Here is a 26,759-nt window from a genome sequence, read left to right on the forward strand (position 1 = left end):
CAGAAAGTTTCAGAGCTCGATTAGATAAAGGCGAAAGACGAACAGGCGCCTTCGCCAATGAATGGGGAGAGGGGGGCCGTCCTTGCTAACCGCCCATACGAGCTCAAGGGGGTACCAATCAGCGCAGTAGGAAGCCGAGGCCAAAGTTTGAATCTTCGGCGGGAGGTCTGATGTCTGTACGGAAAAAACTTCGGCTTTTGTTTGAGGAGCCCCAGGTGGGCGGCACGATCACAGTAGAGCAGGCAGGACCCGAGACGCGGCCCGGCTGCCAAGTCCAGCGAAGCCCAGCGAAGCGGGAGAGCCGCGGGGAGCGAGTTCCGGGCGCTCGGGGACTCAGGCTGGAAGACTGCGTTGTCTATCAGTGCCGGCGCTGCCGGGTCGTATTAGGAGACTCGCTCCACTTGTGCGCGCAGGAGGAGAAACTCCGCCTTTTTGTTTGTTTCAGTGAGTTGATCGGGTGTTTTGCCCCGGAGAATGAAAATGCTAAAGTCGAACTCCGAGTACGTAGCTGTTAATCGGCGAAATTTCGAGGGGCAACAAGCGTTAGTAAGGTAGTAGGAAAATGCGAATCGTTCTGCACCAAGGATGCTTATGGGGCTCTCGCTGACGAGGACATACACGTGTGCTTGTTAAGCGTGAAACGTTCCGTGGCCATTTGTCTCCAGAAAGTGGAGGGGTGTGTGTGTGTGTGTGTGTGTGTGTGTGTGTGTAAGAGCAAAACATGATATTTTAGTTAGGCGTGTTTTCCTCTAATTAGCATGGTGATTTGTTCGTCACTTTCCCCCCTGTAGAATTTGGATAAGCATTAATGGCTGAGCCTTGAAATTAATTTTCTCAGAAACTATTATATGATTATATTCAGCAATATGAACGGATGTGTTGCATATCATAGCAAGATAACTGGCTCTCCCTGTACAGATCTAAGAGCAATACTAGCGTAGGCATTCCAAAATGCTTGTTTAGTTACTTGACCATTTCACCATCAATGTAATTGATAGGAATGGTGAAATTTCAACAGTATAACTTCTTGTATCACGATCAAACTGGTTGTCTCCTTCAGATCAAAACAATAGGTCCTTAATGTGATAATATAACTCCCATAAATTATAAGTAGTACTAAATATGAATACTTGTATTTTGAACACCAATATGGATGAGGGACAAACATTCTTGCTACCCTACTTTAATTATTTAGAGAGATTTAAATTTTGGGCATCCCTAAATTTAACAAAGGATTCTAAAATAACTCTTTTTCTCTTTAGATAGATATGCACACATGTTTTATTTCATAAACATGCTTATTCTGAAGGAGATACTTACCGTACTTCAAGGAGATTAGTTGGGTGACGTGACTGCACTGGTTATTACAGCTCAGTATTTGGAATGTATGTTTTGATACTTTGATCTTAGCTTGATACATGGTCCATTATACATTTTTTATTCAGTTTGTACAGCTGCTCATTTTTGAGTGGGCAATGAGCAATCATCAAAATACTTAGCCAGTTAAACACAATATAAAAATAATTTAAAAAAAATAGCAGCCAAAATATATAATAATCAATAGGTTTCAACATAACAAGAAAACACACACTCAAGGCCCTGGGCCCCAAGCCAGGTTTCAAGGTCTTCCAAAGGGCAGTAGGGTCAGGCCATCTTAATCTCCGGAAGAAGTATGTTCCAGAGGGTAGATGTTACTATAGAAAAGTCACATCTATTTCCCATCAGCTGACATTCTTTGGCTGACAGAACCTGGAGCATGCCAATCCTGTTGGATCAAATTGTATAGATCAGACATGTCAAACACAAAAGTTTTTATTGCTAATATTCCAGTGCTGCCCTTATTTTCTGCAGAGGTCACAAAAGATGTTGTTGTGGAAGACGACTTGATGGTCTGTGTTGAAGGAGACCTTATTGGTTGGTGGGTATCTTTTTGAAAACCTTTCCAATGTTTACTTGTGATTTAGTTAAGTATTTTGCATGCCCATAAGACAACAATGTAATCTTAAAATACATGTAGATATTTTTTAAAAAACAAAAACAACAAAACAAATACATCAAAGAGAAGGAAAGTGTTTTGTCTTTACACTAGAATTTTTCTACCTTTATCATATTTAAAATAACATGCTTAAACTTCAAATGCTGTATCTGATTTTGCATATAAAGTTTTTGCCATAGATCTTATGTAACATTTCATTGACAGTATGGTTGTAACCATTTTTTGATGTTATGTCTTCATGAAATTGTCTGTTTAATATCCAGCCAAAAAATGGCCATATATAAACATTGTCTTTAGCTAATCCACTTTTAAAGTCATATTTTACTCTTCAGATATAGATTTTGCCATAGATCTTATACTTAGCATACTTTATTGACACTACGGTTGCTAATATTCTTAATGTAACACCACTGTTCCACAAGGTGCCAGTCTGCTTCTGGGTGCAATTCAAGATGTTGGTAATCAGCTTTAAAGCCCTTCACAGCATGGGGCCAGATTACTAGAGGGACCATCTCATCCCATTGGGATTGGCCCACCCCACCCGTGCCAGCAGAGGAGGCATGCTGTGGGGCCCCGTCAGCCTGATTATTTCAGTGGGAGGGATTCAGGAGAATGTCCTTCTCTGCCATTTCACCTGCCCTGTGGAACATCTTGCCCCCTGGTGTGAGGTTGTCCCAGATCCTTCCGATCTTCTGAAAGAACCTAAAGACCTGGCATCACTGCTTTCTGAAACTCTTGTCAAGTCTCAGCTCCTTATAAACACAGGCTTCGTATTCTAAGTTATGTAAGATTAGTATATGTCTATAAATCTTGAACCTTTATTATTTCTGTTGGGGTCCTCAGAGAAATTATTTTTTGCCAATAACATGATGGGCAGTTTGGTAGAGGTCTTGGTCAGTGCTTGGACTGTACTCATGGACATCAACTCATACTCATGGATTTGGCAGGAAAAGCCCAATATGTATATATATCAACTGTAAAAAAATAAAAAAGAGTAATAAAATATGCAACTCCCAAAAGAATAAAGGTACAGCTGGTTGATGTTCTATGATTGTAAATTTATATACTGTACATGTGCAGAACCAAGAGCTATTGCTCATGAGGCTCAAGGTACACAGGCTATAAAGATTTATGGAACATAATCAGCAATGTTTAACTGATTTCATGTTTTCTTTTTCTTCCAGCACTTACAACACATTGCATTGTCAGTCCTGTCAACTGAATATTGGCTTTATCCTCTATAGTTCAAAGTCACTGGCTTACCTGCGAGGCCTCTTCTGCCTTTCTAAGGACAATATCACATGGTTAGCGTTCTCTCTTAGCATTCTCTCTCTGAATAGATCTTTTTAACATTCATATTTTATAGTTTTTTTCAATCTAGATGAAATGTGTGTGTGTGTGTGTGTGTGTATATATATATATATATACACACATATACATACATATACGTGAGTGTGTGTTCCAATCCATGTATGATATGCCATATGCTAAATAAATGAATAAATCTTGCTAAATTTGATAAAGCTTAGAAAACCATGTTCAGAGAATAGTAAGGTTCTTGAAGTCTAGTATTGTGAAAAGATTTTACTATTGCAATGACTGTTTCCATTCTTTGTCCACTCGCTTACAAATCATCTCGGGGTAGGCTGAGTTACGCACTGTAAACTGTTCATTTTCTTTTTAATGAGTCAATATTAAAACATTGGTTTTAGTTACTTGCTACAAACTACCGCTACAGTAGAAGCTTCAAAAGTAACCTGTCCTGTTGTGAACCTAAAGGAACATGTAGAGAAAGTAAGTATTTTCTGGTTTTAATTTTTTTTTTAATTTATATTGGTATAGATTGGATTTGTATTTACTTGATTTATATTTATACCATGCCTTATTATAAGGAATAATACAAGGCACTCTGTCTCCTATTTATTTTCTTTGGGATTTGCCACCAACTCTGACAGAGTGGAAACAGTTCCATGTGTAAATATGTCAGCATTACCAAAAAAAAACAAAAAAAAAACCCCAAAATGTAGTGGGAAAAGATTGTGCTACAGTGAATCTCAAACGGCATGGATCATGTTGAAACAAGCCAGGCTTATCTAGCTAATTGTGATTTCATGGCAAATCAACTGTTTACTTTTCCATGCAATGTCCACTATCTAAAGATTCTTGTGTAACTATAATATGAATCAAAACCCTTTGGGCCCATTTACATTCTTTCAGTTGAAATGTTATGGCAAATGTTTATGAAATGGTGGCACAGTTTACTGACTTTCACCCCCATCCCCAAATTAAAGACTGATTCCGATGGACTAAGGATGAAAAAAAGAATGATGTGCTTCCCAGAGGATTCTCACTTCCTTTCCCAACCATTAACACTTTGGCAGGGCAAACAGGCCTTTTCTACTAACATTGCTTCAGTGAATGACCCTAGAAAAGTAGATGGCTGAATTGCATTCCTCTCAGATGTTGCTCAGCCCTGTTTCAGTTTACCAAATTAGCCTTTACTAAAATCAGTTTACTAAAATTATCATACTACCTATTATGCAGTTGAATACTGAAGGTATTAAAAGGATTCCATTTCTGCAGTACTGCTTATATGAATATTTTTAAGTTGCAACATAACATTGGTCATTTTAAAAATATTTGTAAAAATATTAAGATTGCTTAATATTCTGTGATATGTTCTATTTACACTTAATTTTTTGTTTGTAGTTAAAAAAAAGTCTTATAAAAGTTCACATGCGCATGGAATTGCTAATTAAAAAACTAGAAGAATTCAATCAACAAAGGATTACATCCGAAAAGGAGAGCTGTAAAGGAAGACCATATGAAAATACAAATAGAAAGCTGAATGGTTAACTTTTTAGAGTTACCTATCTCAACTAATTGTTTTTACAATTACTTATGTTTGTAATTGAAAATGTAAATTAAAATGGCTTTACACTGGCAAATTGGTGATAGTTTCCCTTCCTAGCGCATTCAAGGGCATATAGTGTCTGAGCATGAATAGCTATCTCAAATCATTTAACTCGTAAGTGTAAATATTTCTATATATTCTCACAAAAATCTTAAAACATTGAATAACCGTCCTAAGATTGCATTGTGAACATATTGGAAACTGGATAGTCTACTCTAGAGAAAGTTACGTCGCCTCAGGACTCAGCTATAAATTGTGTTCAGCAACATTAAAATTGGTCAAAAAATAAAACATTTGAAATATCAGATTAGCATTTTATTAGAAACATTTTTTTGATTGTGGGGAAACTCTTTACAAAATCACTAATATGCATTGTAATCTGTTCATTGTAATCTGTTCATTTATCAGAAGGCTTGGGGCCAGAAAACTCAATTTCCTGGTTATTGTACTTTCAAGATTGAGATATAGGTTGCAGTGGCTGTAGTAAAAAATTTTCAGGATGTATAGGATTTCTATCAGCAAAATATAAAAAATTGTTTCCTTTGAGTCAAATTGATCAATATCAATCTAGTCAGTAGAAACAAATGCTTGGAGTATTTCTGCAAAACACCCTGAGGTAATTTACTTATTGCTGCATAGTTTGGAAGTAACCGTTACTCCAATGAATATAGGAGCTCTGAATAATTGTAATAATTATGTAATAGTTATCTTTAGATAACCAATTTTTGGTAACAAACTCTTTCCATTTCCTTCTGATTTTTGTGAACATTCAGAAGCTTGTCTCTCATGAAGATGACAGAGTCTGGAGCTATTCTTTCTTTTCATAACCATCAGTTTTTACTTCAGGTTAACTCATGCTAGGAATAACATTTCTGTATTTGTACAGAGAATACACACAAGAACAACTGACCAGGTTTAAAATATACAACTCAATGATTCTTTAACATATCCCTTATATACTGAAGGGAAACAAGAGGATTTTGTACATTTAACTGTGTTTCTAGGAAGAAATGACACAGACATTTTAGTGCATTCTCAGCTCATGCTGCTTTATTGCTAAAAAATTATATACAAGTGCAGAGTTTCAAAGCTCATTTTTCAACAATTATTGTTTACAGTGTCAAAAGAATACATTTAACACATTCTTTCCCTTCCCCAAATATGCATAGATATAAAAGCAAGCTGCCATCTGGAAAATATTAGATATATACATAGACAAATTGTTCATATTGATACTTAATGAATATAAGGGAGTAGATTATATGTAGCCTCTTTCTTGTCTTTTCTTATCCAGATGAATTTATCTCTTAGTAAAAGAGATAACCTTTGTAGGTTATCTTCTAGACTGAACTTTTGCTACCCATTCTTCCCAGTTTTCAAACACTAGAATAACATTTTATTTTGAAAAAAGTATATCCATTTAGTAGCCCAGTCTTAAATCCTACTCTTTAGCTGAAATACATGCAAACAATCTGTAAGAAAAGTCAATTTTGGAGGAAAAAAGTTAGAAATGAGAAACTGTTTATTTCAGTTGTTAAAATTGTTTGCAAGACTTCAATCACAGCTTCAGTCGATCTAGTAATATGAAGTTACTCATTACCGGCAAAGAATGTTCAGAAAAATATGGTTGGAAATATGTATAACTGGGAAAGTTACAAAAAACAAAAAATGCATAAATATACCTTAACAAATGTTTATACCTAGACAACAGGTCAAACTTTGAGATACACTAGTTTCAGATAAGCTAAAACTGCCTTTTTGCAAACTAGTATAATTAAAGATTCAAACTCGAGATTTATTTTTAGCACATCTTAATAGGAAAAGTGTGTGCCAACACAGACTTTGCTGCAACAGATATGCTGCTATAATATTTCTATTATCTACATGTTCTACACCTTTTTTCAAAATTGAGTATTCTTATCAATCCTCAGTCTAGCAGGTCAATACAGCTACCCCCTATTTAAATATAGCTTGAATGAATAATAGTTAACTATTTCCAATTTCCATAATGTATCATTATTGCTGGTTTCAAACCAGTTCATTTTAATCCAGCTGCCAAAGTGGTGGGAAAAAACCTGAAAAGCTACACCTGTCCTAGAAAGAATTAATACCTGAAAAATATGGACAGCTTACTCATTTTAATTACTCATTGTTTTTTAGCCACAACAGGCTCTGGATATATTTACTATCTCTACTTAAAAATAACCACAAACCCTAAACTGCTTAGATCATTTTTATTGCCCCATTTGGAATTTAGGTATTCCCTTTTCTGCGCTCTGAAACTCTGCACCTTTTTTGTTTGTACAACTGCAGCAACCAAGAAACCCAACTTGCCATTAACCATGTTCATATTATGTAGGCTCATGAGCTGCTATGAACTTGGTAAGAGGCCAAGAGGGTTTATTCTACTGATTCCTTTTTCTAATACACAGTTTTGGCGTCATGCTTCGTCCCTTCTTTGTACATTTTGCCCCTTTACTAAAGAGGCAGCATGTTGTCTAAAAAAAACTGAGAATCAAAGCAGTAAATTCAAGCTATTGGTATATTGGTTCCTATTGCTTCATAATGTATAAATGCATATATCAATTTACTGATAATAGCTATAACACTATACATTTTAATCATGCATAATTAGAATACTATCTCTAAAAAAAGACGGTTTGTGAGTCTATGTGCTTGTGCCAGTGGTTTTTCCCACACAAGTATTCCATTCTGATAGCTCTGTAATATCATCTGTCTTCACCTGCATGGAAAAGGATTGAACTATCCAGTCCTTAAGAAATACTACACTTTATGGAATTTTTGTTGTGCTGTGACTTAGAAAACTTGGAAATTCCATCTAAAACCAGCTAGGAAGTGCTCAGATTCAAAGCCTCCATCATTCATTTCCCATGTTCCTAGAATGAAGTCAGTTCCTCTCTGCACAATAGCTTTCTTTTCTAGAATGCAAGAAATGGTCACTCTAATCCTCCCGTAGCCAATGTGCATTCATTGTTTAATCATTTTCGGATTCCAATAATAAGCCTTTATCTTTTATCCCCCTTTAAGAGATACATCAATGTATTTATTCCCAAAGCTATGCACTATGCACAGCTACCATTTTTTCCACATTCCTGGGAAAGTTAAATTCCCTGCTCTTCTTGTAACCCATCCCAAGCATACAAACTGAATGCAAAATCTCAATCCAGTTTAGCTTCTCTAAATCTTGACTGAACCATCAAAGAACTTGCAATCTATTTTCCAGAAACCTGTTTGTGAGAGCTATTTTCTGGCACCTAAGTGTTAATATTGTGCTTGAATTCTTACATGACTTATTGTTTTTCAAAGTGCAAAATAAAGGAAAATTTAAAAATCCAAAGGGAAGTTTATATTAAGAGGGATTTTATCATAAAATTTAGAGAGTAGGTGCTGATTAAAATAATTTTAAAAAATACTAAAATATTTACAGATGAAATGCAAGGTCTATGGGGCCTTTCATCAAGAATAGTAATGTTTCAATGGAACTGATCTGCAGTCAAAAATTAAGAGCTATCAAGGTAATTATTACAATCAAAGAAAGGAGAAACTACATGGAGAACAGACAGATTAAGTACAATGAAGAGCCACTTATGAATTTTCTCTCATCTGAATTATATTTCAGTATTATATTTCCAGGAATTCAAATACTATAGTCCCTTATCACTTAGATCAAGACAGTAATGCACTCTAGGATGAGGCTGTGATTCAGATGTTTAAGCAATTAACAACAGTCTAACTAGTTCTTCCAGAATAGCACCACATTCAAGTCTTGCATGCAATCCTGAGTCCTCACATTCATGACTCTGATTATGAAAGTAAAATTTTCTACCAGCAATGTTATAATCTTAGCCTAGCACCAGTTTAGCCAACAGTGAAAAAGATTTGCAAATTAGCTGCTCAAAACATGTGAGCAGTGAAAATTGTACTGATACAGGTATGAGATACCTTTAGGATTCTGCCAACAAGTATTTAAATAATCACGTAGGCAACTACAGAAAGTGCAAATAATTTTCCAGGGTTAGAAAAATTGTTAGTGAGTTTAATGAATGCTTCCTATGTATTTTGTGACCAAAAGTCAACTAAATATATCAATTATTTGTCTATATAAATATTTGATTAATCTTCTGAACATTTTAGAAACTTGTGCTAAATTTTCATTGATCAGTATAAATACGTACAGAGCAGAAAGTTCTATAGAACAGGGGTCCCCAACCTCTGGGCCACGGCTGTGGGCGTATGAGTTGTTTGCAACTGGACTGCAGAAACGGGCAGGCGCACACACATGCCTACTTGCACAAGTACCAGGCAAGTGCACGCGCACACACGCTCCATTTGTGTGAGCGGGAGGTGCATGCGCATGCCACTCGTGCAAATGGAGCTGCGCATGCAGTTGCTGGCTGCTCGCACGGAACCATTTCCTCTTCCTGGTTCACAAAGCTGGAAAGGTTGGTGAACTGTGCTATAGAATGTGTATAAACATGTATGCATTTGTGTATATGTATTTTATTTTAAAACTATCGTGTAGATAAACCATACCATAGAATGTAGAACAAAAATAAATGTAAAGCCACTTTCTTTAAATATATGTCCCAGCCTTGCAGATGAATCTGGTCAATCAAATCCTGCTTAAGGCAGATTTCTGCATTAGATTTACAGTTTACTTGGTCTTCAGTATGCACGTGCATACAAAGTTAGTGCAACTGAATTTTAAAGAGGTATAAACTGCACTCTCTAGAATGACGAGGCTAAGAATTTGCCAGGCAGAGTGAACTGAAACTTGTTCTCCAAACTCCTAAATTATATCTCTGGGTAGAACCCAGCCTCAAGGATTCTTTGTTACTTCAGAAATGATGATCAATTATCTACATTCTGTATAAGTTCTCGTCAGTTTCATACACAATAAACCTCTTTCCTAATTATATCAATTTTGAAAAATAAAATTATTCTGGAATTTTTGCCAAGCTTTGCCTGTAGCGTTCAAACACATAGTTTTGTGGTAGAAAGGAATTTACCAACTTTTGAGAAATTCAACTTCCTGCAACATAGAGCACAGCAAACCTATTTGGTTAATACCATTTATTCTACTATACAATTCTTGCCAATGCAAGTTAAGTCCTATTACATGCAAATAGTTATTGCTACTAAAGTTCTATTTATTGTCATCTTATGGCTTTATTTGCATCAGGGATTTTTTTCCCCCTACATACTGTGCTATTTTGCATTCCAGTTTCAGAGGTATTTTTCCATCAATTCTCCCAATCATCAGCCCCATTTCATTCACTTGTACTGCTCTTCACAAGAGAACCCTGATAAAGCTCAGGCCTTCACAATTCGTCTCCAAACGACACACTTTGCCACTTTCACGAGAAAATAGAGATCTTTAAAAGTAATTGTGTAGTTCTCTGGCTTAATAGTTAAATTATCATTATGTTTTGCCAATAAAGAAATACAAAGCCAGAGAAATCTTTTCTCTCGTCAAGGTGGCCATTTATAGAGATTTTTTTTTTTTAAAAAAAGATGCAGTATCCCCTTTAAGCTAAAAGTAGCAATTAAACCATAATCATCTACAAAGAACTAGATTCATAACTTAAACCTGACTTGTTTGAACCAAAAATAAAGTTTTAAGTAGATGAGTTACCTAACTGGAGCAGTAACTTCAGAAAAGGGGGGGGGACCTACTAAGATTAATTAGTGTAATATAAAGATAGACTTTTGAATGCAAGAAATAAATGTGACCAAATAATTAGTAAGAAAACTCCAGTAAATGTTTTACCTAAATTAGCAAAGTAAGCAAAAAATTGAGATTTTAATAATGAACAATGCTAATAACTTAGGTGCGTTCAGAATTAGCTGTACAGTGACAGCATTTCTAGTTTAGTCAATTTTGCAAGATGCCACTCTGCCCCATTGGCAGATATGTGCAAGCCCCAATCTATCATTCAGTTTCTACAAGCAACAGTTACATTGTAAAAGGTTACCCATTCCTGTATTACTGCAAGCATAAAAACAACCAACAACTCTGATTCAAAACATACCAAAACGTTTCATGGGTAAGACTAGTCATATGCTTATTCTAGTCCCTAAATTTAAGAAGTTACACTATCAGTTATTTTTCTCATTATAGCAAAATATTCCATGATTCACAAGGGGTTTTGTTAAGGATTATTACTTCTATTAGGGTTTTACATGCAGTTTAAGTGCACTCAAAATATACCTGGCTGATTAAAGATTATTTTCATGCAATCACTATGAAATTCACATCTCACTGATTCTATGCATCAGTTTCTTCTACCATTGCCTAGAAAGGACACTGCATCTTTAGACCATGACCATGACCATAACCATGTCAGTTGCCTATAAGTTACATCATCAGCTTCATTAATTTGTCACTCTGAAATTGTAAAAAAAGTACTACTAGGCTCATGCACTGATCCTAACATGGCACTACAGTTTTGCTACAAAGCACTAATGCTTATGGAACTATACACATTTTAAAATGGAAGACATTGGTGATTTTGTTGTTCTCAAACAACTTGTAACATTTTGTCCACAAGTATTAAAATATATTTATATGTATATATTATACTATTGCACATGCCCCATATTTGCTTCATCTTTCAAATGTAAAAGATTTCCTGCCAAGGTGGACAACAGATGAGTATGTAAAACTAAAAAATAAAGGCAATACTGCCTGTGACTAGTACTGTTAAGGAGATGCTCATGGATAGCTACACTGTAAAATGGTTTCCCGGGCATATAGAGAGCAGTGTTGTTTTTTTCTCAAATGCTAGGTTTACTCTTAATGCAGCCGTATTCAATAGAAAGAGATACATTATTACAGTGGCATTTAGTGAGAAAGGGGATAAAGAATTGATTTTCTTCTTAAATACTATGAACGTTTTCTAATGATTTGGGGAAACTAAATTACATTCCCACTCTGTCCCATTCTACTGTATTATTTTCCCCACAACATATCTCTTGAGGTATAAATAGCTAAAACATCCCAAAAACTGATAAAACTCATGCTGTTTTCTAATTTTTAACAAGAATTGCAGAGAACAGTTTCATTAAGATAGGGTTTACTTCTAAAACCCTGATAAACCAAATTATTTTAAGATTTCAATTTTGTATGAATAAACTTCTAAGTTTCACATTTTTTTGACTATTACTGTAAATATTTCATTTTTTTGTCCTGTAGCTATAGATTTTAAGCCCTCTGAAAGTGTTCTACTGAAACACTTTTTTTAAAAAAAAAATGTACATGTAAGTCCTTATTTAGTTCTTATTAACCGTACCACAGTTACAATGGTGATGAAAAAGTAACTTTACAACCAATCCTCACATTTATGACATTCAGAGGTCTGTAAAGCAAAGGAAAGCTGAAGTAAGATCACGACAGATCAGTTTCACTTAGTGACTGCTTTGCTTAACAACCAAGATGCCAGTTCCAATTGTGGTCACTAAATGAGGACTACCTCTATTTTATTCAAAACAGCAAAAAAAATGTTTACTCTTTTATCATATATAAGCTAAACATAACATGATGGCAACCAAATACAAAATGCTTTGCTAGGTATATTCCCCTTCTTAAAACTATTTAAAACATACAAGCATCCCAAATGTTCTTCTACCAGCCAGTACTTTACCTCTGAAAATAACATGTGCCATCAATCAGCCAAAAGCATTCAACATTCTTAGCTATGACTAACAATTATCAAATGCACTTCCTTTAGCTAAGATTGAGGATATTGTTAAACTATTAGCAAGCCTAAATTAATATTTTAATAAAACTGAAATAAGGTGCTCCATGACTCAGTAAGGAAAGAAGACATAGGCCTTTGCACCCAGTTGTGGCAAAAAGTAACTTTTATCCCAGCTTGAAACAGCCCGTACGTAGAAACAAACACAATGCAAAGAATGTTCGCAAACAAGTTTAGAACACAATTTCCACCTTAACTCTGGGTAACGCATTGAGAAATAATGAAGAAGCCCTTCCTGAGCATGTCCAACTTTTGTTCATGTAAGCAGTGGAAAGTTTTACATACAAGGTTATACTGGCATTATTGTTCCTTTCAGGTAAAAGCCTGGATAGTTAAGTCATTGTACCTTTTATTGTTGAATTCCTTAGGAAAGAATTGGGATACCAAGTAAATTCTACTGCCCCAAGGCTTACTTTCTATACTTTTAAGTCTCCAACCTCCATTTTCTGAGACATATTATTAATATCCCCACTTTCCAGCTTTTAAGTACATTCAATTGTACATAAGTTGACTGGTGCAACTTTACAGAATTGTACCAAGATTTACTTAAATCTTCAATTAAAATCTAATTATAAACTGGCTCTTTTAGGAAGGAATTTTTTTCAATGGAAAAATCTTTCAAACTATTTCTCTTTTTTTCTTTTACAACACATGTACACTCTGGTCGTTCTGCCACAATTTTTCATCAAGATTTCTGAGACAGTATTTTTAAGAACATACCGATTTGTTAGGCTCTCCAAAGATTTTTGCGGTGAATTATTTTACTAAAATATACTGAATGAATCAAAGTGTCAACAAGAATTGACAATTGCTTGTATTATGTGCACAATCACTTATAGAGGGCAAAAACCATAAGCAAAGGCCTGGTTTACGTGAAGGTCTATATATTCATTTTAGTTGCTTTTTTGCAAGGGTTGTACTTTCCATCTGTATAATTCAGCTTCATGTGGTAATTTTTTATGATGAGGAGCTGTAAAAGAATCAAAGCAGCATTTCTTCATTTCCATTTAGTGAAATAAAGGAAGAGTTTTCTTCACAAGATGGGCATTCATGAATAGCAACTCTTTTAAGAAACAGCCTCCCCTGGATCAAAAAGAAAAGATCTGGAATGAAACACATACAAATTATTTATTTATATCCCACCTTTATTATTTTTACAAATAACTCAAGATTGTGAATACTTCCAACAAACCTTCCTCCTATTCCCCCCCCCCAGAAGAAACCCCTGTAAGGTGAGATAGGCCGAGAGAGAATGACTGGTCTAAGATCACCCAGCTGGCTTTCATGGACAAGGCAAGACTTGAACACCAGAATCTCCTACTCTTCTAGCCTGGAGCCTTAACCACTAGATCAAGACAGCTCTCAACCAAACTGGCTCTCAATTAATATAATGAAACTGAAAACAATATTTCATTTCGTGGAAACGTGGCATTTTAATACAAGAAAATAATCTGCAGATGAATTATAGATAATGTCAACAACTGGGGTATTGTGCCATTAATCATGATCACAGTCTGCTCACTTTTAAGACTCATTAATTTCCCATACACAGCAAGATTACTTTATAAACTAGAATTTGAAGACTATGTTTGCCTCCTGATACATAAATATCACTGGAAAACATTGCCATGAAAAGTCACTGAGTACGGAAAGTAAATCTTATATCTATTGCATGTAGCAATAGCATTTAGATTTATATACTACCCCATAGCACTTTACAGTGCTCTCTGGGCAGTTTACAATGTAGAAACATTATTTGCATATGAACTATATTGTGATAAATGTACAACATAAAGTAGTATACTGTTCTAAAATAATCTACTGAGAACAACTGAATTGAGATCCAAGAAGTTTATCATTTGGAATGCAGGAGAGGCTCGCTTTAGGAATTAATGCTATTTAATTGAAAGCTTGCTATAGAATAAAAGACAGCAGAATTTTTTTAATGAAAATGATAGTCTGTAAGCCACTAACAATATCAAAGAACGTTGACTTTCAATATAACCTATATTGTGAGACTGTAAGCGAAGACTGCAGAAAAAGGATGCATTTTCAAATGACAGTTTGAACCAATTCCAAAACCCACATACTAGTTTTCCATCCCAGCACATTTTTTATTTCTCTCAAAGGTCTTCAAGAACTTTTTAAGTTTAATAACTATAAAGGCATAGCACTCCTTTTTGTACTTATTGTTAAGAGTGTTCAAATGTTTTACTTCCATTTACGCTTAAACAAGAATATTTGTATAAGCAAAAAAAATAAATAAATGTAAAAGTGCTTAGCATTTATAGTCAACATATCACTCAAGCAAGACCATAAAAAGCAAGTATTAAACCTTTGTGGGTGATATTTTGTTCGGAAAAATTATATCCATTTATTGTTTTAGGCCTACATGGTATAGAAATAAACTGTTATTAATAGAAAATAGAGATTCTTAAAATTCACTTCATTCACAAAAACAAAACTTCCCTAAATGATTTTTGCCCATTCTGTCGATGCTGGGAATCTACTACAAAAGAATTGCTGACAAATTACCAACTAAGAAGGTGGACTCTTTTAAGTGATTTAAAGAAGGAAGCAAACAGTTTAAATCAATGATATAGATCAAGTTTGTTTATTTCTAAATAAAGGTAAAAGCCTTTAAAACACTAAAAATTTAACCATCCTAATAAAAAGAACATTGTGGAGAATTGATGGAAATTTTACTGAAAAAAGGGTACAGTATATCAAAGGTATAGTCTTATCTATCAGACTATTAACTGTTTTGAAAAATAAAGATTAGTCTGGTATAATTTGCCTTTAGTTTAAAAGAATTTAATTTAAAACAGATTTTGCAAAGTGGCCTTTTCACACTGCTAAAAATAAAGTCTTAAACATCTGAGAGTCTTTTGAATATCTGAGCTCAGTCATTCAAGCTCTGGTCATCTCAAGCCTGGAGTAATGCAATGTGCTCTATATAGGCCTACCCTTGAAAAGCATTCGGAAGCTACAACTGGTGCAGATTGCTTCAGTTCAGGCAAATTTGGGGGGCCATCGAGTGGCCCATGAGCTGCACTGATTGTTGGTTTGCTTCCCAATGCAATTCAAGGTGTTGGCTATTATCTTTAAAGTCCTTCAAGGCATGAGCCCAAGTTACTTGAGGAATTGTCTCATCCCAAGGGGACAAGCCCACCCCACCAGTGCCAGCAGAGAAGGCATACTGCAGATCCTGTTGGTCAAGTAATTCTGGCTGGTGGGGTCCAGGAGAAGAGCCTTTTCTACCGTGGCTACAGACTTTTGGAACATCTTGCTCCTCGGAGAGAGATCTGTCCCCACCCTCTTGACCTTCTGTAAGGGCTTGCCAGTTGGCCTGGAGCCCCAATGGGGAGTATCACACTGGAGGTGGCTGATAGACCAACCGCAGATCCCACTCCCCCCCCATGCATGCTGCTCCCTCCCCTACCATCTTTTAATTATAATTTGTATTATTATTATTACGATTACACACACACACACACACACACACACACACACACACACACACACTGCTATTACTGCTTCTAACATTGTAATCCATCCAGAGTCACCTCATGGCGAGATGGCTAGCAAACAAAAATAAAATAAGTATCAGCACCAGCATCAAGCTGCTGCTAATACCAGAGGTCCAGATTAGACTGGAAGGTTTCAAAAATCTCCTGGAAGAAGCTAACAGCAAACAACTTCCACATCATGCCAAGAAAACAACCAGTCCATAACGTTATCAGGAAGCAAGATTAGCTTGAAGGAGTATTTACCTTTAGTGACGAATCATTCCTGGATGTTCTTCCCTTTTGGATGATAGGGACATTTGCTTGCTTCCAATTCCATTACAATTTCTCTGCGAATATAGATTTTTCATAAATTATAGAAAAGTCAACTTCTAAAAAATGAGATATTCAGATAGAGCAGGGTTCCCCAACACCCGGTCCACGGCCCAGTGATGGGCCACAGCCCATTGGGAACCAGGCCGTGGAAGTGGTGGGTGAGTGCAGGCATGTGGTCCACTGAGCGGGAAAGGTTGGGGACTGCTGTTATGGAGGAATGTGTTCACAGACTATATTTTAAGCTATTTGTAATTTCTCTTGTACTTTTTCCATTCTACATCTATACATTTGGTTTATTTTTCTGGAATATATGCATTGCATCTGCTAAATTTCATTGTTATTTTTACTCATTTTTCTAACCTAAAGATTGTTTTTAAAGGAGATGAGGGAATTTGCTATCCCTCTAATTTAACCTATCTAATTTTCATCTGGAAATTTGATAGGCATCCTCTCTGCTTCCTATTCAAGTCACCCCATTTAATATTTCACTCCTAACCTGATGAGGAATTACTAATTAAGTACTGTTTAAGTATGATTTCTCAAACCAGCTATATATCCTTTTATTTGTCATGACATCCAGCCCAAATAATACAGTAGTAACACGCTAAAGCAGAATCACATGGGGTACTTCACTTAACACTTCACTGAAATCAAGACATACTAGTCTATTTCGTTTTCCAATCTAAAATTAGCCAGTGAAAAAATGAGATTAGTTTGACACAATTTTTGAAAATTGCATTATGATTTCATAATTACTGCAATGTTTTAAGATGTTTACAGATCTCTTTCAGATCCGCTCTAGAATCTCTCCGCTTAACAACAGAAGATTGACCATTCTGACATTTCCCCCCTCCTTTTTTTTCTTTGAAGATATGAACAACTTTTATCCAGCTCTTTGCTAGACTTTCTCAAATATAATTCATAAAAGTTTGGCATGTCATCAGCAAATTCCTCTAGCACTCTGGGATAGATATATATGTTCCCAGAATCTTAGGGAGCTGTCAAATCATAAAGAAGCAAGCCACACAATTCCATGGGCAAAATGCACTTACCATTCATTTCATGCTGCACTGATCATTTTATCACCAAGAACTTTTGTCTGTAGCTTTCAGTTAATGCAAGTTTTGACTGCCAATCACCATGATATATGCACAGACCTGGAGGGGCACGAACCTGGAGGCGAGAACAAGATATTAAAAGACATTTTACATATTGTTTTCCCTATCTGGTAACCATTAAAGACCTCTACAGTATTACTTCATATTGGAGCACATCTCAATAGATATATATTAAAATCATAATGAACAAATTTTGACTTTATACTGAACCTTTCAAATGCGAACAGAACTTAGAAAGCAGAAAGGTGACAAACAAGCCAATACTGGACTGTAAAAAAAAAACACAAACATGAATCATAAAATTCCACTTTACTTATTCTGGCATGTCATTCAATCAAACTCACTGGAAAGGCAGTTATGCTCAGAATAGTCAGCAGTAAAAGGAAACAAGGTCACCAAAAACATGGTGGTTAGATACCACTAGCCAGAGCATAAAACAACTGAATGAAGCTGTACAAGATAGAAAATGTGGAGAGAACTGGTCCATAGAATCTTCGAAAATCGGACTTGATTGAATGAATAGCATTATCATCAATGTTCCTAAAAGCTGAACTTCCGGTGGATCAAGCAGCTATGATGGCTGCTTTTCACAAAGCAGCCCGTTCCTGGGTTGTGTAAAAGCTGCGGAACTTTGACAATCAGCTGTTCCACGGCTTGAATCTCTTCCCTGGGAGAAAGGGAAGAGAAGAGCCGCTCAGGTAGAGGTAAGAGCTCCCCTGGATCCCCATAATTCCGGGGATCAGAGGGTAGAGCTCCCTCGAAGCCTGAGGCAACTCCGCACTCCAGGATGTCTTTGTCCCGAAGTTCTGGGATGAAGCAAGGTGCTGCTCCCACATCTGCTTTTTTGGGAGGCTTGTGAGTATTCAAATGCAGACAGAGCAGACCAGGAGAAAGTGGATTTAAGATTGATTGTGACTTTAACTCCTGCAAGCATCTTCTCCCCCCTTTTTTTGTTTACTTTCCCTTTTGAAGAAAGTGAAAGTGAAAGGCAAAATGGCGACTGTCTTTCTTGTTTGACTTTGCAACAAAGTTAAAAGTTCATGTTTTAAATATATAGGCAAGAATTTTGTTCCTCTTTCTCTTTTTTTTCTCCTTCTTTCTTTCTTTTTATTATTATTTAAAGAACTGTGATATTATAGAGGCAAGAATTTTGCTCCTTTGAACTTAACAGAATGGCTTCAAAACGTTTGGTCTGTCCCTAAAGCTTCTATCTCCTCCCCAATGACTCAGCCTGCTTCTCAGTCTAAACCAAAATCACCCCCCACCCTCTCCTCCTCCTGCAATCTCTCTCAAAGACTTACAAGAGGCTTTAAAAATGAATGCTTTGGATGTTAAAGAGGAGGTAAAAGATCTCCTATTACAGAAGAATTATTGGAGAAAAAGAACAAGCAGGTCAGAGAAGACATATTATTTGCGTTTTCAGGTCTTGCCCTGCATATTGAAAGGATTGACAATAAAATGGAAGAGATTACTGAAAATGCAGCAAAACTGGAATTTAGAATGGAGGAAGTGGAGAATAAGATAGAAGTTACACAGGATGAACAAACTATTGCACAATACAGAGAAATGGAGTTCACATTGCGTATCCGGGAATTGAAAGAAAATTCCCAGGAAGATTTGAAGATGCTTATTGTTAGAGATATTGCTTTTAATCTTGGATAGAGACCAGAAGAAGTTGGGAATGAGATAGAAAAAATCTTCAGAGTCAACTCACAGGTTGCCAGACAGAGAAATTTACCAAGAGATGTGGTTATTTACTTTTCCAGAAGATCTATTCGTAATGAAATTATACAAGCTTTTTATAAAAAGAGGTTTCAAATTGCAGCTCAAGATGTGATAATTTTAAAAGAAATACCTCCAAAAATTTTAAGAGGTAGAAAAGATTTTACTTTTCTGTCTGATGAGTTAAAACAACGTCAAATCCAGTTCAGATGGGAGATTCCAAGAGGAATAGTAGTGAATTATGATGGAATACGTTACAGATTAACTACAGTTTTAAAGGCAAGAGATTTCTATCACTCTATTCTAAAGGCAAGACCGTCTTCACCTCCACAAAAAAGGATAATTGAAGAGCCCGTTATGGCAGGAGCTTCCTCATTGATGGTCATGGAACAAGCGGTGTTGCCTGTACAGAATCTTGAGATAAAAGATCAAAGGATGACACGAGCTGCCCATAAACGCAAAGAAAAAGAGCAGCAGCAGAAGAGTGGCGATAAAGTAGAAGGAATGGTTACTACAGAGCCTGTGGGAGGGGCAAGACCTAAAAGATCTTCGACAGTTGATCTTCAGGCTATGCTTCAAAGGCTTCAGGCCGGTGTAGATGGCCAAGTTCCTGACCTGGAATGTTAATGGCTTAAATTCACCTCAGAAATGGAGAAAGGTCTTTTACTATTTGAAACAACATAATAATGACTTGATATGTTTGCAAGAGACTCATATAACTTCAAAAGACTCAAAATATCTGACAAATTCTTGTTTGGGATCACATTTTATAGCTCCAGCTCCAGGGGAAAAAGGGGGTGTTGTAATTTATGTGAAGAAAAATTTATCGGCTAAATTGAGGTTGATCTTGAAGGAAGATATGTCTTTGTGGAACTACTGTTACAAAGCAAGAAAGTTCTTATTGTTGGATTATATGCCCCTAATCAACAACAGAAGCAATTCTATAAGCTTTTGCATGGGAAGATATCCCAGTTGGATTATAAATCTGTAATTTTGATGGGTGACTGGAATGGAGTTTTGGATATAACTATAGATAAAAAGAGCTCTTCAAAAAATTTCACTCAAACTAAATTACCCCAAACTTTTTTTGATTTGAAAGAAGAGTTGGAACTTATTGACATTTGGCGAGAAAGGAACACAAGTGATAGAGATTTTACCTTCTATTTGGATAGACACCAGTCATTTTCAAGGATTGACTTCTTTTTGATTACTACTGATTTTCTTTCTAGGGTGAGAAAGGTAAAAATCTTTCCCAGGACCCTTTCAGACCATAGCCCTGTGTGGATGGAGCTATACTTGGAAGATGGGAACAGAAGGCCTTGGAGACTGAATGAGAATTTGTTTACCCGGGAAGAGTTTGTACAAAAATGTAAAGAGTATTTAAAGGAGTTTTTTTCTTTAAATATGAATAAGGGTACATCGATGCCCATGGTCTGGGATGCCAGTAAGACGTATATGAGGGGAATTTTAATTCATTTAAATAAAGTTTCTAGGGATAAAAGGATACAAAGACGTAGAGAAATAGAAGATGAGATTAAAATAAAAGAAGAAGCGCTTGCTCTTAATCCAACTGATAATAACTTAAAGGTTTCTATAAAGATGCTTAGGGAACAATTTAATATGTTGATGGCAGATCAGGTGCCTACCAATTTGCGTTATATTAGACATAATACTTTTTGTAATGCGAATAAGCCTGGGAGGTGGTTGGCTTATCAGTTACGAAAGAAACAGAAGGCTAGGATTATAGAGAAAGTAAAATATAAAGGTACTGAGGTTTTTCAGCAAAATTTGATTAAAAAGAGTTTTTTAGATTTTTACACAAAACTATACTCAAGTGATAATATAAAGGGAATGGATATAGATAAATATTTACAATCAGTACATTTTCCTAAACTTTCTGAGGAACAGCAAAATGGGATGAATTGTTTAATTACTGTGGAGGATATTGGCTTAGCTATCAAGCAGTTAAAGGTGGGAAAGTCTCCAGGAACAGATGGATTGACGTTGACGTATTATAAAAATTTATATGAAGAAATGTTGGAGCCATTAAAGGAGCTTTTTAATAGTATCTTGCTGGGAGCACAAGTTCCTCCTTCTTGGAAAAGAGCATTTATATCATTGATTCCGCCGCCCGGAGTCCTGCGGGAGTGGGGCGGTCTATAAATTGTAATTAATAAATAAATAAATTCCGAAGGAGGATCAAGATCTTACAGAGCCTAAGAATTATAGGCCGATATCATTATTAAATGTAGATTACAAGATTTTTACAAAAGTTTTGGCAAATAGATTAATGCAGGTTATGAAGGATTTGATTCACAGTGATCAATCAGGATTCATAACAGGGCGATACATGAAACATAATGTTAGACAAATTATTAACTTAATTGAGTATTTGGATAAGAACAATCAGATTCCTGTGGCTTTTATATTTTTGGATGCTGAAAAAGCCTTTGATCAATTAGATTGGCAATTCTTATTCTCACTGGTAGAGAAAATGAATTTTGGGGATAATTTTTTACATGCACTTAAAGCTATATATCAGCAACAATCAGCTCAAATTGTTGTTCATGGGGGATTGACTGAGACTTTTAATATTGAAAAAGGGACAAGACAAGGATGTCCATTATCTCCATTATTATTTGTTTTAACATTGGAGATTTCGTTGATCCAGATTCGAGAATCAACGGTAATCAAGGGCATAAAGATAAGAAAAAATGAGTATAAATTACGGGCTTTTGCGGATGATTTGGTTTTGATTTTGGAACAACCGATTAGAGTGGTTGATTGTCTATTAGAACTTATAACACAGTATGGAAAAGTTTCTGGTTTTAAAGTCAATAACCATAAGACTAAGATATTATCTAAGAATATGTTAGCCAATGACAAGGAAAGTTTGGTTAAAGCCACAGGTTTTCAGATGGTGAAAAAGGTTAAATATCTGGGAGTATATTTAACTGCCTCAAATGGAAAATTGTATAAAAATAATTATGAATTACTATGGGCAAAAGTGCAAAAGGATTTAAATGACTGGAAAAAACTGCAATTGTCACTATTGGGGAGAATTTCAGCTGTAAAAATGAATGTTCTACCAAAGTTTCTTTTCTTGTTTCAGATGACACCTATTTTAAAAAAAGATGTAAATTTGGAGGAATGGCAGAAGGGTATCAATAAATTTATTTGGGCTGGGAAAAGGTTGTATGGAGAAGATGGATAGATTATATTCAGAAAAAAATATGGGACTATAAAGTTTCATTTATTTTATGAGTAAATTTTATAGTAACTGCTGTAGAGATTTGTTTATATGACTTAATTTAAGGGGAGTTAAAGGTTAAGTATGATGTTTTTTTTCTTTTTTCTTTTTTTTTATTATTGTTAACTTTCTTATTAATAACCCTGTATTCTGCTCTGGGAAGCGAGGGGGGAGGGTTGAGGGTGGGTGGGTGGGTGGGTAATGATAATATAGTCATGGTAAACGCTTGGGCATTTCCCCTATGCTGCGTTTATGTGTGTGAGAGGGATGAGAGGGGAGGAAGGAGTAGGGAGGAAGTGGAATGGTTAGAGGAGAAGGGGAGGGGAAGAGATTAGGAGGGGAGGAGAGAAAGAGGAGGGAAGTAGGGAAGGATTAGAGAGGGTGGACGCGGCCTGGGGGGAATGGGCAGGCGGTACCAATGATTAGGAATTTATTTTAATTGAATTGTATTTTGTATGAATAAATGGAAAATAAAAACTTTTTAATAAAAAAAAGCTGATACGAACACCATCATCCTACTAAAAATATACAATCACATATCCTAATTTGGATATGCAATTGGTAAATAATGGCTCGTTAAAATCTTAGCATAGTCTGCATAAATAGTTCTGGGTTGTATTTTCTTTCACCTTCATCTCATGCAACAGTTATCAGAATTTTCTAATCTCAATTACATAATGTTTGCATTTGTTTCTGAAATTGGATAAGTAATTAAGGAGCTGGACTGAAGGGGGGGAGGAGTTCTAGTTTCCAGTGCAAATACATCCTTAGTTTCTGAAGCCCACCTTCAGAAAAGGTGGAAAAACTGAAGAAGGAAATATTATGTATGCCATATTGACCTCTTAAAAGAACAGTAGCATATAAATCTAGCAAATATGTAAGTCACCACACCAATTGAAAAAATAGATACACATTCCTAAGCCTTATAGACATTTAGTAACAAATTTACCATTGACTATTCCTCCCTAAATGCTTTACTGGATTAGGTCCCCCAAAAAGCAGTGTTCAGAGTAGAATATTATAATTACAGAACTACTAATTTTATATCCCAACTTTCCTTCAGAAATTCAAGGGGGGGTGTGTCTCCTTAATTTTATTTTCTATGGCAGAATATAATTGGCCCCAAATCATCTAGTTAATTTTCTGATTGAGGGTAGATTAGAATTTGGGCCTTCCCAGTCTTTGTCCAACAACTTATGTGTTACACTACACACAGGTTTACCAGGATAGTCCGTTTTGAAATTTTTGTGCCCAAACAGTAACATAAAATAGAAAGTTGTCCACGTATTATTTTACAAAAAGACTATTTTAATTTAAAAAAAAGAATTTATTCATTACACGTATCATAACAAATACACATAAAATAGTCATATTGGCCAGTTTCAAAGTTAAATCTCTCCATGACTAAGCTTACAAAATATATTTATAATGCTCCTAGAGTGTTACTAAAATAACTACATTAAAAATAGGAACTGAGTCCGTAGAGAAAGATTTTTCCACAGACCGGAGAGTGCATGGTTTTGTGTGCTGTCTGCATCTCACAGATAGGGCTTTGTTTGTGCAGACCAGTTGCTGGAATGCTGTGTCCCAGTACCGGTCCACAGACCAGGGGTTAGGGACCCCTGATCTAGAATATTCTCCACTGATCTAATCTCTACAATGAAAAAAAATTCCAGATAACTACAGTTTTTAGTTTCATTAATAAGGCTAGTAAAAATAACTTTGCATATAAGTCCTGTTTCTCTGCATCTGTCTCCTTTATTCAATGATATTTCAGCAGTTGAATAAATAAAATTCAAAAGTACTCATTAAATATATTTTGGCAATATCTACTTCAATAGATGCAGCTGCTTTCAGAGTACACACTAATGAATACAGTGCACATGAATCTATTCAAAATTCTCAGCCATCTGCAGAATTCTCCAACAATTCTCTTACATCCAACAAGATTTATTTCATAGATGTCTCAGCATTTTCTAACACTAGTCATTACTGACTTCCTTACACATAAGCTCATTATTCCTATCACTATGCGTTACTCTTATAAATATGCATATCACTAGAAACTATACTGAAAACAGGAATTCAAAATGGGAAAACGCTGACATGACATTGAAATATCAGTTGAAAAAATATGGCTGCCTACATTTTGCCTTCCTACCCATCCCCATCCTAAATTCCAATTCCAAATCACAAAATACTGCAGGGCTGTAACAAAGTGTAATTCTGAATCCAAGGAAAACAAAAGAATAGCCACTAATCCGGTTTCATAAAATAAAGGAACAGCTCAGACTTATCAATATTAAAGTAGGAGAGGAGTCACTATACAAAATAGCATGAGCAAAAAATATATCAATTTGGCAAGAAAAAAACGGACATAAAATAAAAGTCTGGGATAGGAGAGAAAGTCTCAACTACAGCCTTCTTGTGAACCTTGAATTGGTAGAGATGAAAGCGAAAGCCAAAAGAAGTCTGGAGTTTCATATATCCATCTATTTATACCATAAATCAGTTATAGGTAGTTCTCAACTTATGACCACAACTGAGTTCAACATTTTTGTTGCTAAAACATTTAAGTGAATTTTGCCCCATTTTACGACTTTTTGTGCCACAGCTGTTAAGTGAAGCACTGCAGATGTTAGATTAGTAACATGTTTGTTAAGTGAATCTAGCTTCCCCATTGATTTTGCTTGTCAGAAGATCACAAAAGGTGGTCACAAGACCCTGGGACACTGCAACCATCATAAATATGAGTCAGTTGTCAAGAGTCCGAATTTTGATCACATGAGTATACTGCAAAGCTTATAAATGTGAAAAACGGTCATAAGTCACTTTTTTCAATGCCGTTGTAACTTTCAATGGTTACTAAACGAACTGTTGTAAGTCGAGGACTACCTGTATCAAGCTTGTTCGCGATCGTGATGTTCGCGATCCAACAAAAACTCCCCACACCCCACCCCTCTGGCTTTCATTAGCCATTCTAGTCGGAAAGGCTAGTGGTGCCTGCCTCGCAGTTGCAGAGCTCAATGGCACCCGGAAAGTGCCACGTTTAACCAAGCTCCGTTTTCCAGCAGAAGCAAACAGCTTCGTCTGTCAGATGCTACCCTGGCGCCCATTATGTTTAGAACCTTAAACCATGGAGGGAAACCGCAGGGAGCAGTTTCGAATCTAGGTCGGAAGAAGAGCTAAAGGTCGGTTCGATAATCCTGGAACTAGTTCTAATCAAAGGGCGCGATAGTGAACTCACACTGGGCGCAGATCCCCGTTCACCCCGCGAATGAGCCGGGCCAAAACAACTCCTGCACCGAGTCGGGCTTATGTCCAACAAAGTCCAGCGCTCGCAACCCTCTCCGCCGCAGCGCTTGGGCTTTCCCCGCTCTCTTACCGCACCTTGGGCCCCTGGGCCGCAGCCCGCAGCGGCACTGGCTCCACTTCTTCCCTTCACTCCGCCATCTTCCCCTCCCTGCTTCAAGTCACCCAATCGGAGCCCGCGCGAAAGGATCACGTTGCCGACGACTCTGCTCTTCCATTGGTCTGATCTCTTATCGGTCACCTCCCGCTTTTAATGGTTATTGGACGGCCGACCGAATCCTGCGCCGCCTCCGCAACACGGAAAACCTATTGGCCAAGAGAAGGGGTGGGGCACGCCTTCTTTCTCCTGGAATTGCTCTGCAGCGTCGGTGAGGTGGAGGTTCGTCGTTTGGTATGTTCAGCCATTCCCAACGCCTTCGAGGAAGAAACGACCTGCGGGATGGTGGCGGCCGAGTTATATTGGAAGCGACTCGGAGCAGAGAAGAAGCGTCAGTCCACTGGGCCTGCGCTGCTTTTTCCGTACATATGCCTGCCTTTGCATATTTTGCGCTCAGTCAACAGCCACTCTCGCATGCGCACCTCGTTCTCATACCAGTAGTCCCAGCTTTGGAATTGGGAAAGCTTGACTGAGATTTGGTGGGGGTTGGGGGCGACTGGATTCAAAGGCTGAATCGCAATGTGGATCACGGTTCGGCATGTGGAGTGAAGACGTTCATGGTTTGGAAGCCATCAATTGTAGCATACGGATGGTTTTACTATATTGTGAGATCACAGTAGGTAGTCCTCAATTTACAACAGTTCATTTAGTGACCTGTCAAAGTTACAAC

General features: G+C 36.5%; 1 protein-coding gene and 1 long non-coding RNA gene across 3 annotated transcripts; one reads left to right on the forward strand and one right to left on the reverse strand.

Moving 5' to 3' along the window:
• The first annotated feature begins 32 nt into the window (after window positions 1–32).
• Window positions 33–7,803, forward strand: OIP5 (Opa interacting protein 5). Its single transcript, XM_039323927.1, has 5 exons — window positions 33–444; window positions 1,852–1,918; window positions 3,181–3,300; window positions 3,709–3,790; window positions 4,706–7,803. The coding sequence occupies exons 1-5, from the start codon at window positions 171–173 to the stop codon at window positions 4,850–4,852; spliced, it is 690 nt and encodes a 229-aa protein (XP_039179861.1). The 5' UTR covers window positions 33–170; the 3' UTR covers window positions 4,853–7,803.
• On the reverse strand, window positions 5,939–26,132 carry LOC120299283. 2 transcript variants are annotated; one of them, XR_005554375.1, is made up of 4 exons: window positions 26,011–26,132; window positions 17,583–17,703; window positions 16,462–16,544; window positions 5,939–13,791 (listed from the first exon to the last, which is right to left on the reverse strand). It is a non-coding gene; the product is annotated as an uncharacterized LOC120299283 (long non-coding RNA). The 2 variants fall into 2 exon arrangements; XR_005554376.1 differs by lacking the exon at window positions 26,011–26,132 and adding an exon at window positions 25,868–26,004.
• Between the last annotated feature and the right edge of the window lie 627 nt (window positions 26,133–26,759).

This window comes from Crotalus tigris, unplaced genomic scaffold, assembly GCF_016545835.1.
Source record: "Crotalus tigris isolate CLP2741 ecotype Arizona unplaced genomic scaffold, ASM1654583v1 scf7180000024286.1529876, whole genome shotgun sequence".
In the NCBI taxonomy this organism is placed as follows: Eukaryota; Metazoa; Chordata; class Lepidosauria; order Squamata; family Viperidae; genus Crotalus; species Crotalus tigris.

Bases quoted from the DNA above. Each gene is read 5' to 3' on its own strand.
- OIP5 (XM_039323927.1), top strand. From the start codon at position 171: ATGTCTGTACGGAAAAAACTTCGGCTTTTGTTTGAGGAGCCCCAGGTG. The intron at 445-1,851 runs GTGAGTTGATCG...TATTTTCTGCAG, and splicing joins CCGCCTTTTTGTTTGTTTCA to AGGTCACAAAAGATGTTGTT. The intron at 1,919-3,180 runs GTGGGTATCTTT...TTTTTCTTCCAG, and splicing joins GAAGGAGACCTTATTGGTTG to CACTTACAACACATTGCATT.